Here is a 16,824-nt window from a genome sequence, read left to right as displayed (position 1 = left end):
AACCTGTCACCCTGCACAAATAGTGGAGGAGGTTCAAGAGAACACAGGGCTTCTAGGAGAGGAATCTGGGAAAGGGTAAATTAATTTGAACCCAGTTGCTCATTTTACTGAAATTAACTGAAGCTCATAGAGTCAAGTGGTTGCTAAAGGTCACATTTCCAGCCTACTATCATTGTCATCATCATCACCAAAATAACTTATGAACTGATTTCTATGTGTAGGGCACTGGGATGAGCACAGGCATATATAAGGACTTTCTGTAAAGATATAGAATAAACTAAACTTCAACAATGAGATAACCAGTGTCAGCATTTGGTTCCCAAGAGCCAATATGGTTCCCAAATAATCATTGGAATATATTTCCTCTCAAATGTGTTAAGTTTTAATTGGCTGTGTATACACTAAATATTTGGATGAGGAGTGAAAAAAATAGTCATTTAGTTCATAGATCAGTGTCAGTATTTTTCTTGTTCAGGGAAAACCTAGATGATGATATTGGAAAAAATTTTCTCTACAGATATTGCCTTTTTTCTTGCAGTGAAGTCAAGATATTTTATTTTATTGTTTCCCAACATTTTATTATTAAATATTTAAACATGTATCAAAGTTAAAAGAATTTTATAATGAATACCAGTATTCCTAGCACCTAGATCCTACCATTAACATTTTACTTTACTTGCTTTATGACATATCAGTCCATCTACCCATCTTACCCATCTTCCAAATTGATGAAGATAACAGATAATGCTGCAATTTAAAGAGTAGAACCACTGTCTTATTTCTGTAAGAGCTTGAAAAATCTACTAGATTGTTTTTAGAAAACAAAGAACAAGCTCATCCTGAATTATGTACACAGATACTCATCATAGTTTAATCCTCAGGCTCTGTAAAAAGTATGGTAAGCTATTTCAATCTTTTGTCTAGCTCTATCAACCCTGTAGACATTTTCAGTATTCATCCAAATGCTTGCTTTTGTAAAGACATGGGCTGTTTATTATAGACAGGCTCTCTGCTACAGATCATCAGGAAAAATTACCTGGAATGCTAGCAGTAAGTAATTTTTATTCTTTTGCTCTACACTCTAGTATCCCCTCTCCCAATTATTCCTTGAGTGCAGATATACAGTGCTTTCTACATCTCACTCCCCTCTTATAACACCTATCTCACAGCCCTGTCATGAGGATCACATGTGAAAAATAGAAGAACATTTTAGAAAGAGTAAAGTACTATGCATATCTAAGATAACATTACCCTTAGTAATCATAATCCAGTTGTTAGAAAACACAGCTGAGGTAATGGTTCACACTGCTATTTGTCTCTTTCATATAAGTCAAAAAGGACTTCAAAGGTTAAAGGGACAGAGAATTGGCAGTTGCCTTCAGTCTGCCCATCTCGTGAAGGATCGAGAAAAACCTTGATGTATATCACACAGACTTGTTTTCATTAGTGAAGTGTTTGTTTTGGAAATCATCCCAGTTTTAAAACAATACTTCCATTAGCTGTGCAAGTACCTATAATTATCCATCTTATCTGACCAGTGCCAAACTATTTTACTTATTGCATCCCATTTACCTCAGAGGTGCTGAAAGGAAAAGAACAAGACATTCATTCAATGTATGAAAAGGTGCAGAAAATGTTTATTTCTTTGAATAAACATCCATAAATGAACTTTGGATAGAAATTCCTGCAATAAGATATCATCAGGTACCATGAATGATGAATCTGAAGGTGTTGGAAACTCTTTGCTCCCATATATGGGAAAAATTCTGTAAACCTAACGTTTACAAGGCATAAAGTAGTACATTTTCCATTTTTTGTGTCTGGTTGGACACAAGTCAAGAAAGTGAGGAACAAATTCAAAGCCAAGTAGGGAAGTAAGAAAAGATAAAATAAGCAAGGAGGCCAGTTCATCATCAGTTACTGTTATTGAGAACTTGCCAGATTGCTGGCATTTTATTTTATGCTTAAGGGGAATTGAAGAGAAAAACAGATTTGAAATCACCCTTGCCCTCAAAAAGCATTCATTCCAGAGTGGTTGGAGAGAGAAAATAATCAGGAGACAGAAAAATTCAAAATTATAAAGATGGAATAGTATATGCAAAAAGAGAGAAATAAGTGTGGTCTGCAATTTAAGTATGATTTATATTCCACATTGAGCATGCTTAGAATGTGGACAACACCACCGCAATGAGCAGACGTCTAAGAGGACAGGTATAATTATCCTCAAATCAAAAACATGCTTTTCCTACAGGAAAAGGCTCAGAACAAAGGCTGGCTGTGCCCACCTAAGACAGAGGTTCCCCTGGCCCATGAACTCCAGTTGGTGCTGAAAGCAAGGGCATATCTTAAACCTACTGAGATGATTGCATGAAGCTGTCATCCTCTGATGCCATTCAACATTCCAAACATATATGTTCCCTAGTTTGGTTCCATATTCACAAAGCAAATTTCTAATCATATTTATAATTTGGTTTCCAACATGCCACACATACCGGAAGAAAGGAAGCTGGCTGGAAGGGTCTAGAACACGGTGGCCCTGCTAATGAGATTTCTCATTGTAATACCAGCAATTAATGCAGGTGTATGTGTGAACATTCATACATGTGTGTATTATACAGAAATACACACATATTCAACATGTGTTTTTCAGAGAAACACTGGGAAATCTCCATTTATAACAATGCAGCTATCTAGATAGTTGGGTAAAAGTTTGTATTCTCATAAAATTTTACCATGCTCTAAATTAGAACCTTGTAAAGATCCTTACTGTGCTATTTAGTGGCATTGTTTATTTCTTCTGTTCAGTCTACAAGTTCTGCTTAACTGCTGAAGGCTCCTCATTTATCATACCTGACTGCCCAGGGGGAGGGGCACCTGATGATCCTCGTGGTAGACAAAGAAACACAGTCAGAACAGCAGCTCTGTTCCCAGCACAAGGTTCAATGGCGATTGGCTTGGGTGCCCCCTGAAAAAGAAAACCCACTTTAAGTTTGCACAATTGACATAGCATTGCTATTTTAATTTTCATCTTATCTATCCTTTAGGTAGCTGTGCTGTACATTCCTACTTGTTCAGGACACACCATGTGTTATTTTAACACTAGCTCCTTGCACACTATAGATGTGCACTTGGCCTACATTTGAATAAATCAACAAATTTCACTATATTTGACGAGCAGCTTGTGAGCCACAAAGTTATGCAACTTTTGTTCCTTTTTCCCAATTTTTTCCTCTCACCAATGATGTACAACACAGTGTAGTTTATCCAATTAAGTGATCACAATTCAAAATATTCTGTTGGCTTATCTTAATTTTCTTATTTTTACTGTCTACAGAGTGTACAACATGATGTTTTGATATATGTATACATAGTGAAATTATTACTACAGTCAATCCAAGTAACATATTCATCACCTGATACAGTTACCTATTTTTTGGTGGGAAGAGCACTTAAAATACACTCTCTTAGCAAATTTTCAGTATACAATACAACAGTATTAACTATAGTCCTCCTGCTTACATTAGATCTATAGACTTATTAATCCCACATAAGTGCAAGTTTGTACCCTTTGACCTACATCTCCTCATATCCTCCCCCTCCCTGTCCCTGGTGACTATTGTTCTATTCTCTGTTTCTATGTCTTTGACTTTTTTTAAGAATCCACATGTAAAAGTGAGATCAGGCTGGCATATCTTTAATACTGTTTTATTGAAATACCTACTTACTAATCACCCACCAATGCACTTGTATAAATAACTTTAGAAATAACATAGAGTAAATATATAATAATAATAATAATAGCAATAGCTAGTATTTTATTAAGTTGTTACTATGGATTAGGTGTTCAAAGTGCATTACATATATTGACTTATTTAAACTCACAACAACTCTGTAACATGAGAACACTGAAGCAAGAGGTTAAAAAAGCTTGCTAGGACTTGTATAGCTAGGAAGAAGTAGTTGGGCTAGCATTTAAGCTCAGGCAGGCTGCCTCCTGAGTTCACATTCTTAATCACACAATGCATGCTTATGACATGTGTGCATATGCAAACATGCACCTCCACACAAGTATATATAAACGTATGCACAAGTACACACATGTGTATACAAATCCACATATGAAATTTGGAATGAAACACAATGTGATCTTTGGAATAGTGAGGCTATCAATTTAGCCTAGGAATGTTAGTTTTGGCCATTATTTAAAGAGCTGTAGAAGAGACATGGTTGATATATCAAAGCAACATTTCTGAGTAAAGGCAAAATTAAATGGAAGAATAAGTACTACGGCTTTAATTATTAGAACAAATGATTTGTTCAGGCTTTTTTCATTGATGATATTTAAAGTTTTCAGAAGAAATACAGACATATGCAGTCATTCACCTAGAATATTCTAGAATACTGCCGTTTCTAGAAAGTTTAATGAGGCATTAAAGATAAAATATGCCTGCTTTCATGTAAAACTTAGACTGAAATTTCTGGTGACAACGGTTTTATGTGGTTATAAAGGATTTCTCCTTTATAGCAACATAAATCTCATGTTTTAAAATTATCCTCATATAGATAACATTTTGGGAGTATTCAATATAAAGGTGAAAGTGGACATGGTGGTGGAAGTAAAGGGCATAAAAATGTTCCAAGAAAATGCTGTAAGCCATGTTGCAATACTTGTATCAAGTTACATGATCTATGGTTTTACACTTTAAAGCTTACATTTAATTTAACAGACTTATTTTTGAAAATGTTAAGTCAAAATTAGCATAAGTACATAGATATTCTCCAATGATGTAAATATTTAGAGAATAGGTTTGTCATATTCCAAGGCTAAAAGAAAAATACTATGAAATGTTTCAAATCATATTTACAGGCTACTAAAAGTTATTTTAATTTAATAAATGCAAACAATATATAAAGGTCAATTGATTAAAATATACTAACAGAACATAAAATAAACTCAGGGTTTAAATGATAGTGATATATTGGAAAAACCATACCTAAGAAACAATCAATCATTTCTACCAACGGGCAAGCTTTTCTTTGTTTTTCTTTTTAAACTCTCAACGTATTAACTGATACTCTTCAGCATATCCAAAGGCATGTTAAAAAAAAAAAACTTGACTGCAAAAATTAGAACAGTAGAATTATATGTTTGTATAAAAAAGTTGAGAAACAGTGGGTCTTGCTTTAGGAGACTGAGCAAAACAACAAATGATTCAGTAGTACATCACTTTGATCTTTTTGCCAGGCTATCTTTCTGCCACTTTTAACACAAGCAGAAAACATTTTAAAACATCAACTACTGGTGTTTAAACATCAACAGCATCAATGGAGAAAAAAATTAATAAAAAATAAGTAATCTTCAGGTGGAATATGGCCTAATTAACACTTTAAACTTCAGAGACTTAGCAAAAAATAAGGACAGTGCAGTAGAATATCTCAAAAGTGGAAAGGAAATTATGCCTGCATAAAAGCTACTTCTACAAATCTTCCTTTAAAAAATTACTCTCTCATTCTTAGTTCTACTGTTATTGTAAAGAAAACATTCAGAAATTTCTGTATATTGATAAACTATATAAAAGGAGATTATACTTCTATTTAAAAAAATCAAATTGACTTACAACTTGGTCTATTTTTAGGTAAAAGAATTTTAATAAAAGGATATTAGCAAAAATATGAATTATTCATTCTGTTTAAAATATTAGTTACTAGCTCAGCTCTTTGATAACTTCTGGAAGAAATTCACATATTTTAAACATTATTTCTAAGGAGTTTGTTGCAAATATCACTTTCAATACAGAATTTTATATACAAAAAAACCAAACAAATCACTTTATAGCACTTGAATTTTACAACAGAAAATAGCAAAACCCCACGAATGATAATGTTTCTGATACCCTGAGGTTTGTCAGTTGTTTCGTGATAACTACATAACCATGAATCAAAATCATTTCACAATGACATAACATGTTCACTGAGCTGTGCAATTTATCATGTACTTTCCATTGCTGCCTTTCAAAGAGATAAGGCCTGGGTTTGTTTGCCCACAGCACTCAGCAACTGTGATTTACTTCGAGGCATTTTCATATTTGTTGTACTGCAAGAAGTTGGTATTAGGCTCTACCAGAAAATATCACTGACAGTTATGTAATTAGCAGTCCTTGTGTATTAAGCCCACAGCACTTTCAAAAAGACTTGTTTTGTTCACTCTAGTGTTTTTAAAGCTATTGTACTCTTATTTTCAAGTTGCTGTTTTAGGAGCAAAAATTCTATATTAAATGCTTTCCATTTCTCAGCTCTTACAAACAGAAAAAAAATTACCAGAGAAGCTTCTAGAATCATGGAGATTTTCAAGATTATAGTTCTTAAAACTCATAATAATTTGTTCTGAAAATGAGGCCTTCATTTGAGCTCAGGATCAATCCTGGGAAACTGCTGCTATGTGAATCACTGTACGTTTGGAAAACATCAATGGGTAAAGCTGGTTACTTGTTTCTTCTTCCACTGGCCCTCTCCAATGGTGAGTGAGGGATTCACTTCTGTAAATCACACTGAGACCCATCACTAGAAACTGTATTCCAGCAGCTGAGGGCTTAACAGAATTATCTGATGTCCTTGGAACAGTCATTACAATTTAAGTGGGGTTTAGTAGAACATTCAAGGACTCAAGATTAAAAAGATGTCACATCCTTTCTCAAAAACGTTTTCAGTAGTTCCAAAGTAGAACTTGTAAACTAAGTCACTTCAAGGCACAGGTGGGTAACAGAGTAATAATAGTTAACATTTATTAAGCACTTACTATATGCCTGGTGTCAATACCTACCCAACGAGGCATTGACTATTTCCATTTTACAGATGATGAAACTGAAGGTCTAAGAGTTCAAGTGACATAAATAAAGTTGTAGACCTAATAGGTGGCGTAACCAGGATTTGGACCAATGCAGTCTATCTTCTGAGCTTGTATGCTTAACTTTATGTTATATTACCTGTAATAGGTAGGAAGACTGACTTATCCCCTAGAGTAAGACAATAAAACGTAGTGGGTACTAACTAGAAAGTATAACTTTTTAAAAGACATTAACTCTTAAAATGTGTGCTGACCAACAGAACATGTCTATGGGTCAAAAGAGGCTTGAGTCCAAAATGACATTCCCTACATACTCATCTAATCACATCCTTTATTCTGCACAAGCTCTATGTTTTAGTCAAATTAAGCGCTATTAGTAACTGTTCAACTGTTCCCAGGATTTTCAGTCATCTGTGCCTTCTTCACTCTTAGTCTTCCTATTGTCTAAGGCATCCTTCCCACAGGTCTCCAATATTCCTGATCTTATGCATCCCTCAAAGCCAACTCGTGTCACTTCATCTATAAAGCCTTCTCTGATCTGAGATATTTAGTTTCTCCCTCTTTAGTTCTTTAACTTTACTTTTTGTGGCCCTCTTTATTTTCTACTTTGAATAACAGCTGGGTAAATGTCTATTTCCCATTGCATCAAGCTCCTTGAGAACAGGTCTTGTTTCTTATTCATCCCTATATCCCCTGTGCTCACTTCCTCTCTTTGAAATGTCCAAGCATGGTGCTTGTGCCGCCTTTTTGGGACCTATGTCTACCAATGTTTTATTGTACTTATTGATATACATGTTGTATAGCCCTGCTTCTGCAAGGCATATATTATGTTAGATTTTTCTTTGTCTTACGTATAGCATCTACTAGAGTGCATTGCACACGGTAAGTGAAAGAGTCAATGAATGAGTAAATCAAGTTGTCACAGAGGTCACATGGTGAAATAAGTGATAAGGCATGACCAAGTTTCTCTCCAAATTTGGATATTAAAGGGATAATAAAACACTAAAAATAATAATATGTAACATTTACTGAGTGCTTACTAGATGCCTAGAGCTATGCTAAGCTTTTTACATGCATTATTGTATGTAATCTAAATAGCAACCCTATTAGCAGGATACTGTTATTTTCCATTTCCTACAGATGAAGTAATTGAAATTCAGAGAGGTCAGATGGTATTCTCAGGGTAAGACAGCTAGTGAGGGGCAGATCCAGGATTGAAACTCTGATTCTGCAGTCTAGGTTTTCAGCCATTGTACAATATTACTAAAAAATATAGCTTAAGAAGCTAAGGTGTCTCTCATTCTCTTGGCCTGACTATTAATAGTAAAAATCAATTTAGAATACCAGTTATAACAATTATATGCAGATACTTACCCCATTTCTGACTAGTGATCAGAACATATGAGTCCTCAGACCAGCTCTCCCACTATCTAGCTGTGTGATCCTGGGCTTGTTACTAAGTCAGTTTCCCCAACTGGAAAACTAAGTCAGTTTTCCCCAACAGGTAGGTTGGATGATTTTTAAGGTTCCTTTCCTCTTTAACATTCTGTGCTATGGTTTATGGACAACCTCCAGAATCTGTGACATACCAATATCTAACAGTTTGTCTAAGTATGGTGAAATTTAATATTTCCAATCCTGAGTATTTTTTTCTTCCTGCTCAGTTACTTTAAATGGCACATCTAATTTTTAAAGAACAGTTTTATACCATATGATGAATACATCACATAAGACTAAATGGCCACCATCGCATGCCAAAAAAGCAATTAGAAAATTGAATCAAGGAATTAAGGATTAATGTGGGTATGTTATACCTGTCAGCAGTAATAAGTATTTTGACAAGAAGAGAATAAATTCTGACAGTATGCACAAATACTAATCTGATAGATGAGTGAAATATTAAAAATGCAAACAACTACACATTAATCACTCTAACATTTCCCTACTAAAATACTTTTAATGCTATTCTTATCAGAATTCATCTATAAATAAAAATGAGTCTTTTTCAACAGCTTGCATGACTTGGTATTTGCGGTTTAATGAGTGTTTATATTGATACGAAATTTAGTTTTTAGTCACATTAGTAAAACTGAATGAATTTACTGAGTATTGTATTAAGTGAGCCTAATGGCTTTTGGCTTGCAGCTAATCAAGCGTGCTGATTCCATAGGATCAGCAAATACTAAGATTCCAGATTTCAAAAACAGATTCTCTGATTCCATTGTTTAGGCTTGGGGGAAAAAATGAAAGCAAAAATCACATTCTTTCCTTATTTACTTTTTGTTTTGCATGAAATGATGAAGGAGAAAAACACATTAGCTGGGTTTACTCAGTAGGAAGGAGAAAAATTCATATTAATAAAAGAAATTAAGCTGATGGACACTCTCAAAAACAGGGTTAAATTGCATTAGAAGCCAATTCAAAGAGAATAAAGTATTACATGTGGGAATAGGTAAAGGAATAAAACATAATCTTCACGGAATCAGGATGCTGCACTTGAGGTTCTGAAGGTATTCCAACCATAAACTTCATTTTCATATCCTACTAAATATCTCTCCTTGCTAAAATGCCTCCACGTTCAATCTGTGTTCAAAATTTCTAACTAAACACACGCATGCACACAAACACAGACACTCATATATACCCATATTTAAGGATTATCTTTATAGTATACTATCTAGATAAACTGAGTTTTGTAGTTATTTTAATTGTGTGGCACTGACTTCGGGAATAAAATGGTTGGATTGTGACAGCTTCAGTTTTATCACCTATTTTTCCCTAGGTGTCTAGGTACCAGAAAGTAAAATGAGACAACACTACCTCTTCTTGAGCTATTATACAATCATGCTTTGCCCTGAGTTGGTTAATAATATGAATGTTAATAGGAGGTGACTTTGAATAGATTATCCTTAAAAGTTGATTCCTGTTAGCATTTTTCAAAACTTTAAAATAGATTTTCTATTAAATCATTATCTTAATTAGATTTGTAACAACCTGTACTTTTCTCCACAACTCAGTGCAAAAAGCAACCTAACCACTATACTTTACGTATGAATTTCAAAATTGAGAACATCCTTTCTGGCCTTGAAAAGTACTGTTAAGTGTGAGAGACAACTGTGCCTGCCAAATCAGTCACTTCTCATCTTGCTCATGCCCAGACTTAGGCTTTTTTTCAGGCCCCTCCATTCACATAGACTTCTTGCCAACATCTACCATTCCTGCCATATTGGCTTAAACCTCTCTACCTGCAAGAAGCTATGCCAGGTCATGCTAGGCCACTCCAGGACCTCTTTGCTCTACTCTCTCTCAATACCTCCGAGTAAATAACTTTTCCTTTCTAACCATTGAGAAGAAGTGCAACGTGGTGGTTATGAGAACAACCTTTAGCACCCAACTTCCTGGGTTCAAGGCCATGCTCTCATCCAAGCATGAGTTTGGTTAAAGCACTTAACCTTCCTGTGCCTCAAGTTCTTCATCTGTAAAATAGAGCTAAAAATACCTTACTCATATTGTTATCATAATGATTAAAGGAGTAATATATATATACATGAAGTATAGCACACAGTAAGTACTAAGTCAGTGATTATTATTACACCATTCTGTCCAGTTTTCACTTTGCTTTAGAGTTGTTCTTTGTTCCGTATGAAGAATATGCTCAACTCAAAAGATAGATATCTGAGGACACAGACCATATTTTTTAAAGTCTCTGTTAATGGCTTGATATGAATTAATTAAGAAATTCAGCCTTGAGGAGAGATTTTTTATTGATGGTTTTCAGGGTAGGAAAAATCTAATCCCAATGCCAAACTTCCCACACTTCCACATCAACACTGCCCCTGAATGCCTGCCTGTTCTTCCCATTTTTGTTCCCTGCTTTTATCAAGGAATCTGACCTGACTGCAAGCATTATATGTTGCAGAGAATAGACTTTCCCTGGCACCTAAGACTGAGGCATTTAAGAAATATTTTATGAATAAATGGATATTTGTTTTCCTTTTCCAAATTGTGCACAAGGTAACTCTCAAAGATATAAACAAAATCTCAATCTAGAATAGATAGATGTAAACCAGCAGGAAAGTTAGAAAAATCAAGATCTTGGTATTATTTCCCAGGCTAGTCCATTCTAACACACATTATGCCATTCATTAATGTCAAATGCCACCATAAGAATACAGCTGATAGATAAATTCTTTTTAAAATGTAAATGTGCTCATTACTGGTGGTCAAGTGCTACATAGGCACAGTACCCACTCTGGTGAAGCATCATTTTAAGCTAAATGCAAGTCTGACTAATTCAGAGCCAAATGCACTGGAAGAGTTATGCACAGAGTCCTGGGGGCAGTAGTGGAGGGAGGCAGGCAGGAGAGGGTATGTGAAGTTCTGGAGAAGGACTTTACCTTGCAGAAGATGACTAGGAGTTCACCAGGAGAATGATGAAGGAGGATTTCTGGCAGAAGTAAAGGCATGCACACAGAGATGCAAAGACATATGGGTTGTATTGGAAACTGATAGAAGTTCATTGGGGAGGTTAAGTGTTAGGAAATATTCTGTAAAGAGGGATGAGAAGAGGCAATAGAGGAAGACTGAGGCCCTTCAAAATATCCAGGTCTCCCCTTAGCCCTTCTCATCCTTCCTGACCATGGCTGGAATTCTCACTACCTGCTTAAAATGTGCTGAGATGCTCAGACAGAACCTGACGTGTGCAGCACACGGTGGGTCATGGGCAGCCTTCATCAAGACGTGGTGTGCATCATCCCTCATGAACACGAGCAAACCTCTCCCTATTAGGAACTTGCGGTGTCCCTTTATTAAACTATTAGTCAAATCTGTTATACTGAGGGAACATTAAATTAAAACATTTATTCCTGAAACTTCAATCATAAAAGTAAATCAAGAAGCACTGTGAAAACTAACTGTCAGCAGAAAGAATAAAAGTGCAGATTTGGCAATATTCTTAATGAAGAATCAGATGTTCATAGATTCACATAATAAATGACTTTCTACTGTAATTATCATACCAGTCGCAACCTATTATAAGTACAAAAGCATGGACGAAACTTTGAATGAAAGAGTTTAATATGACTTGGTACAAAAGCATGTGTGTAATTACCTGGATTTCTCAGAGAATAAGTCATTTTGGATTGCAGAGTTTTCCCAGAAAGCTGAACATTAACTCTACAAGAGCTAAAGCTTTGCTGTTTTAGGGTGTTAAAAAAATACTGCAAAGTTGCTTGAAATAAATATCATTTTCTCTGCTTCTCAACAAGTCTGTAATATATTAAACATAATTTAATATTGTCTTGATGTTCCATGATCAACATTGTGAACATCAGTTTTCACAGAATGCTAAAGACACATAGAGTTGCAAATGTGTGAATGAATAAGTATGTTACAGCTATAGCCCTAGGGGTTTCTTTTCCCTCCTCTTCCCCAGTCCCAGAAACCACCAATGCCAGCTTGCTTGTTACGTATTTGTTTCTTTACATAAATGCAACCTAAAACTTATGCAGCTGCCAGTGGATAAAGTGACTGCTTTTCTGTAAACCCCATCAGTGATACCAATACTGAAATGACCTTCTCAAGAGGTTGTCTTATTTTCCACAATATCTTCTTCCCTGTTGCTGTCAGTGTGCTGTGACCTGTCAGTAACATTCAAAGTACTGCCTAATTTCTACATTACCAATCCCATGTACCACAGACATCCTCTTGACAGTCTGTAACCATCCTCCTATGTCCCTTGAAGTTCGTAGACAGAGTAGCCTTTGCAATTTCAAGAATTTTGACAATAGAGTTTGGAAATAATCTTACTACTAAGTCTAGAAATACTTCAGCAGACCCAAATGACTTTACTTGACATGAAGTGGGTGGGGGTTCAAATATTATGGGATTTTGAATAAATTACTGAACTTTTCTGTGCCACAGCTTTTCTATATAGAAAATAGAGATTATAATGCCAATCTTGCAAGTTTACATTGAGGATTATAAAGAATAATATAAGATTAAGGCACTTAGTATAGAGCCTGGCAAAAAGTAGTTGTTTAAATACAATTTTATATTAGGTCAAATCACTTGCAAATGCAATTTTTAAAAGTCAAAACCAATTGAATATCAGCAATTTTATATGGATCAATGTTAATAGTTCCCTTTCCCTTCCTTCCACTTTGCTTTGGTGATTGATGGCAGGTAAATAAAGGAGGCTTACACATCAAGATCTTTTCTTATCTTTCTCTCCTGGGTGATGTCATTCTCTCAGGATTGGTCCGAAAGTATGGCTCCAGTATTCTAGTGTCTGGTCTAGAACTGAGTTCCAAGTTCAAACATTAGTCTATTGTGGAGATGATATTTGATCAATGCTAGTGTTAGAAAGCTCAGAGGCCAAAGCCATTAAAAAGGACATATTCTACGCAAACCTTTCTGCTCACACGGCAAACAGAAGAATATTTTATGGATGGATAGGCATAGAAACGCCTCCTAAGGGTGTTCTGGTGTATCTGTGTGTGGCTTGGGAAGCCTCTTTGCTCACTGGCTGTCTCCTCATTATTTCCTAAATTTAAATATCCCTAATTTTATAATCAAGTCAGATCAGAGGGAAAAATGTGAGAAAGGATGGTAGTAGACAGAGGATGCTTTTTGCAGGTTTCTGGGGTCTTCCTGCAGGGATCAAAGTTATTTCTAGGTTCTCTGGAACTCACAATACAGGACTTGCTACCCTTGCGTATGACCTGAGATATGTAGAGTCCTTGTGTGGCCAAACTAAATATACTTGTGTGGCATTCCTTTAGGTCTTTTCCTCAAATTATCTAATATGTGATTGTGTGAACTCAACTACCACATGAGAGGTTGCTTTAGAAAATGAAGTATATGAGAGTGAATAAAATATCTCTTCAAATCTGTCTTTTCCCCAAAGCTCCTTTTTCAGTATGACTAAAAATTAATGGTCAGAGTCTGTGTAATGATCCTTTCCCTGGTTTTACTTATGCTGCTTTACCAACTCCCTGTTGGTCCTACTAATTATCTAATTGATTAAGCCTTCAAGGAGCCTTCTGTCATTGGGTGGTGCCCACTGCACACATCTGGCTCACTGTATTTTCTTTTAAAAGGACAACAGTTAATTAAAAGAGCCACAGCACAAATGCAGGTATCAACTGGGAAGCAGATCTTGGTTGTTTCCTCAGTTGTTCTCTGCAGAGGGTTGAATAGCATCTCCTAAAAGTTCATGTTCATCCAGAACCTCAGAATGTGACCTCTTGTGGAAATAGGTCCTTTGCCAATGTAATTAGTTAAGATTAGGTGAGAGGTTGTACTCCATTAGGGTAGGCCTGGCCTACTTTTGATACAAGGAGATGCCACACGGGAGAGTCACTGAAGAGTTCACCATATGAAGACAGAGGCAGAGACTGCAGTGATGCATCTACAAGCCAAGGAGCACCAAGGTTTGCAGGCAATGCCAGAAGCGAGGGGAGGGGCACAGAAAAACACTCTCCTTTAGGGTCTCAGAGGAATCAACTCTGCCAACACCTTCATTCCAGACTTCTGGCCCCCAGACTGTTTTTTTAAGCCACCAACTTTGTGGTCATTTAGCCCTCAGGAGCTAATACAGCCTCCCTAGTCACAAACCAACCTTTAACAGAATGGCCAAGGAGTATTGATTGCTTGCCATCTTTTTCTTTTGTTTTGGAAACGATCATAAGTATAATACGGTAACTTACCAGTCTCAACACCTCAGAATATTTCTCCTATTTGGGGGCGATTCAAGCCACTTTCACTTCAGAAGTTAGCTACATATCACATAGCATGGCAAATGCAGCTCACACAAAGGTCAATGGGGAAATTCACTTAATTATGGGAATTTTGTGATCATTGTATGATTGATGATGTTCCTAAAATGGAAAATGGTGGTAATTGCTCCTTAGAATGCAAATGTAGTATATGTTGTATGTTGAATTCCCCAGGAAACAGATTCTGAGATTCTGAGACATGTGTGCAGGAGGTTCATTGGTAAGTAGCCACAGGAACAACATCGGTGTGGGGTGACAGAGCAGACAGAGCGTGGCAGAGGGTGAAGTTCACCTGTGGTGCGGCAGCCTCTGCCCGAGTGGGTGGTCCTTTAAAGTTGTATCACATTGAGACAAGAGGCTAAGCCTTTGAACCTATCCATGGATGGAGGCTGTCCTCGGGGGGCGGGGAATGACCATTGTGACAGGCAGCTTCTGTCAGCAGCAGGTGATTCCTGGAGAAGGACCGGGCTCAGAGCTGGGAAAATGAGAGGCTCAGTCTCGAAGTGGGAATGCAGGCAGCACATCCCAGTCGTACTATAATATTCACAGTTCTGAAGAGAAATTTCCTTATTAGCTAAGAGTGACTGGGCCAAGGCCAGATTTAATATGTTATGGTCTAGATAAGGTTATTGGTCATTTATACTTTTGTTCCTCACCAAGCTTCTGAGGCTGCTATATATTGCCCTTCCTAATTCTCCCATATGAGTGCTTGCTCTTCAGGACTGGCAACTCTGATGGTGATTTTTATCTTCAAGAAAGGGCAGAAAGTATGATCTGGTGTTAACTCCATGGCTAGGTCAATAGTCTAAAGAACTGAGTAAGCATTACTCAATATTTTATTCTTCACAGTTGGTATTCAAATGATTCAATGTATCTTACTTTTTGTTAAGTCATGAAGCTTTCAGAGGAAGAGGTCACCTTTCCTCTGAAATAAGATCACCCTTATTTTGCATTCAGGGACAGTGGAAGATGAGTAATTAATTAATCTCACCAAGGTTCTGTAAGATGTCAAAAGGGATGGCAGAGAAGACGCCAATATCCTCTGTTTGCCTGTGAAGTCATATTCTGTCTTGGAAAACTGCAAGTTTATATGTCTTTTCTCTAATAATAATAATGTCAACTATTATTAATTGAGCATGTATTATTTACTGAACACTCCCTTGAGAAGTGGAAGGTGAACTAAAAGCAGTTGCAGGACACTGTACTAATTACTAATAATGTTCCAAGTATTAGCAACATTACAAGGTTTTTGAACCCAGAACATGAATATGTCACATTAGTTGTAAAAACTGCTGCAACAAAGCAAACTAAACCCTTTGGATGGAACATTTACATCAATACTTTGAAGATCAATATTGGTCCTTATCACACTAAGGCAAGAAAATACACAGCAGAGGAGAATTCATTATCTTGAAGATTAACACATGGTGGAAGGTACTAGGGGAAGGTGTGAGGTGACAACACTGCAGTTCTACATGTAGACATCCCATTGGAGTACAAACCAGGAAGATGCTTTGCTAATACAGATTCCAAATCCGTCAACAGCTGCCTGTTTGTTGGCAATCTCATTCTATTCAAAACAAGTAGAAACTGATCATGTTACCTAACCAGGGCAAAATGGTAAAGGGAACATTCTAATTCGTTGAAGAGACCAAAATATAGGGGTTTGCCTAGAGACAGGCAAACAAACTTTGAAAACGAAGTGGAAGAGTTTGAGGGGCAAAGGAGAAGTAGGCAATTGGGTCAGAAGAGAAGAGTTGTGGAGCCTTATGGATTCAGACATATATACTAAACTTAGGAAAGTAGGTTTCAAAAAGTTCAGGAAAAAAATACAGGTATAATCCCACCACTAGAGAATCTAAAATAATATGGCGCAAAGGACAGGAAGCTTTAAAATATCTTGTTGAAATCCAAAGTGACAAAATAAAAAAGGAATATTGGAGCCGCAGAAAGTAGTTTCTAATGGATGCCAGTAGAATAAGAGTATACAGGCCGGACATGGTGGCTCACGCCTGTAATCGCAGCACTTTGGGAGGCCGAGGCGGGCGGATCACGAGGTCAGGAGATGGAGACCACAGTGAAACCCTGTCTCTACTAAAAATACAAAAAATTAGCCAGGCATGGTGGCGGGTACCTGTAGTCCCAGCTACTCAGGAGGCTGAGGCAGGAGAATGGCATGAACCTGGGAGGCGGAGCTTGCAG

General features: G+C 36.6%; 1 protein-coding gene across 1 annotated transcript in view; it reads right to left on the bottom strand.

Annotated features, from left to right (window-relative positions):
* The window catches only part of ATRNL1 (attractin like 1), an 831,601-nt gene that overhangs the window by 98,350 nt on the left and 716,427 nt on the right, over positions 1 to 16,824 (bottom strand). Inside the window, exon 28 of the mRNA XM_025396530.1 lies at positions 2,851 to 2,965. Within this exon, the coding sequence (XP_025252315.1) occupies positions 2,851 to 2,965 (115 nt within the window). The remainder of the gene's footprint in view (positions 1 to 2,850; positions 2,966 to 16,824) is intronic.

Source organism: Theropithecus gelada, chromosome 9 (assembly GCF_003255815.1).
Source record: "Theropithecus gelada isolate Dixy chromosome 9, Tgel_1.0, whole genome shotgun sequence".
Taxonomy (NCBI): Eukaryota; Metazoa; Chordata; class Mammalia; order Primates; family Cercopithecidae; genus Theropithecus; species Theropithecus gelada.
The sequence above is the reverse complement of the archived record's forward strand: the minus strand, read 5'-3'. Positions and strand labels throughout refer to the sequence as shown.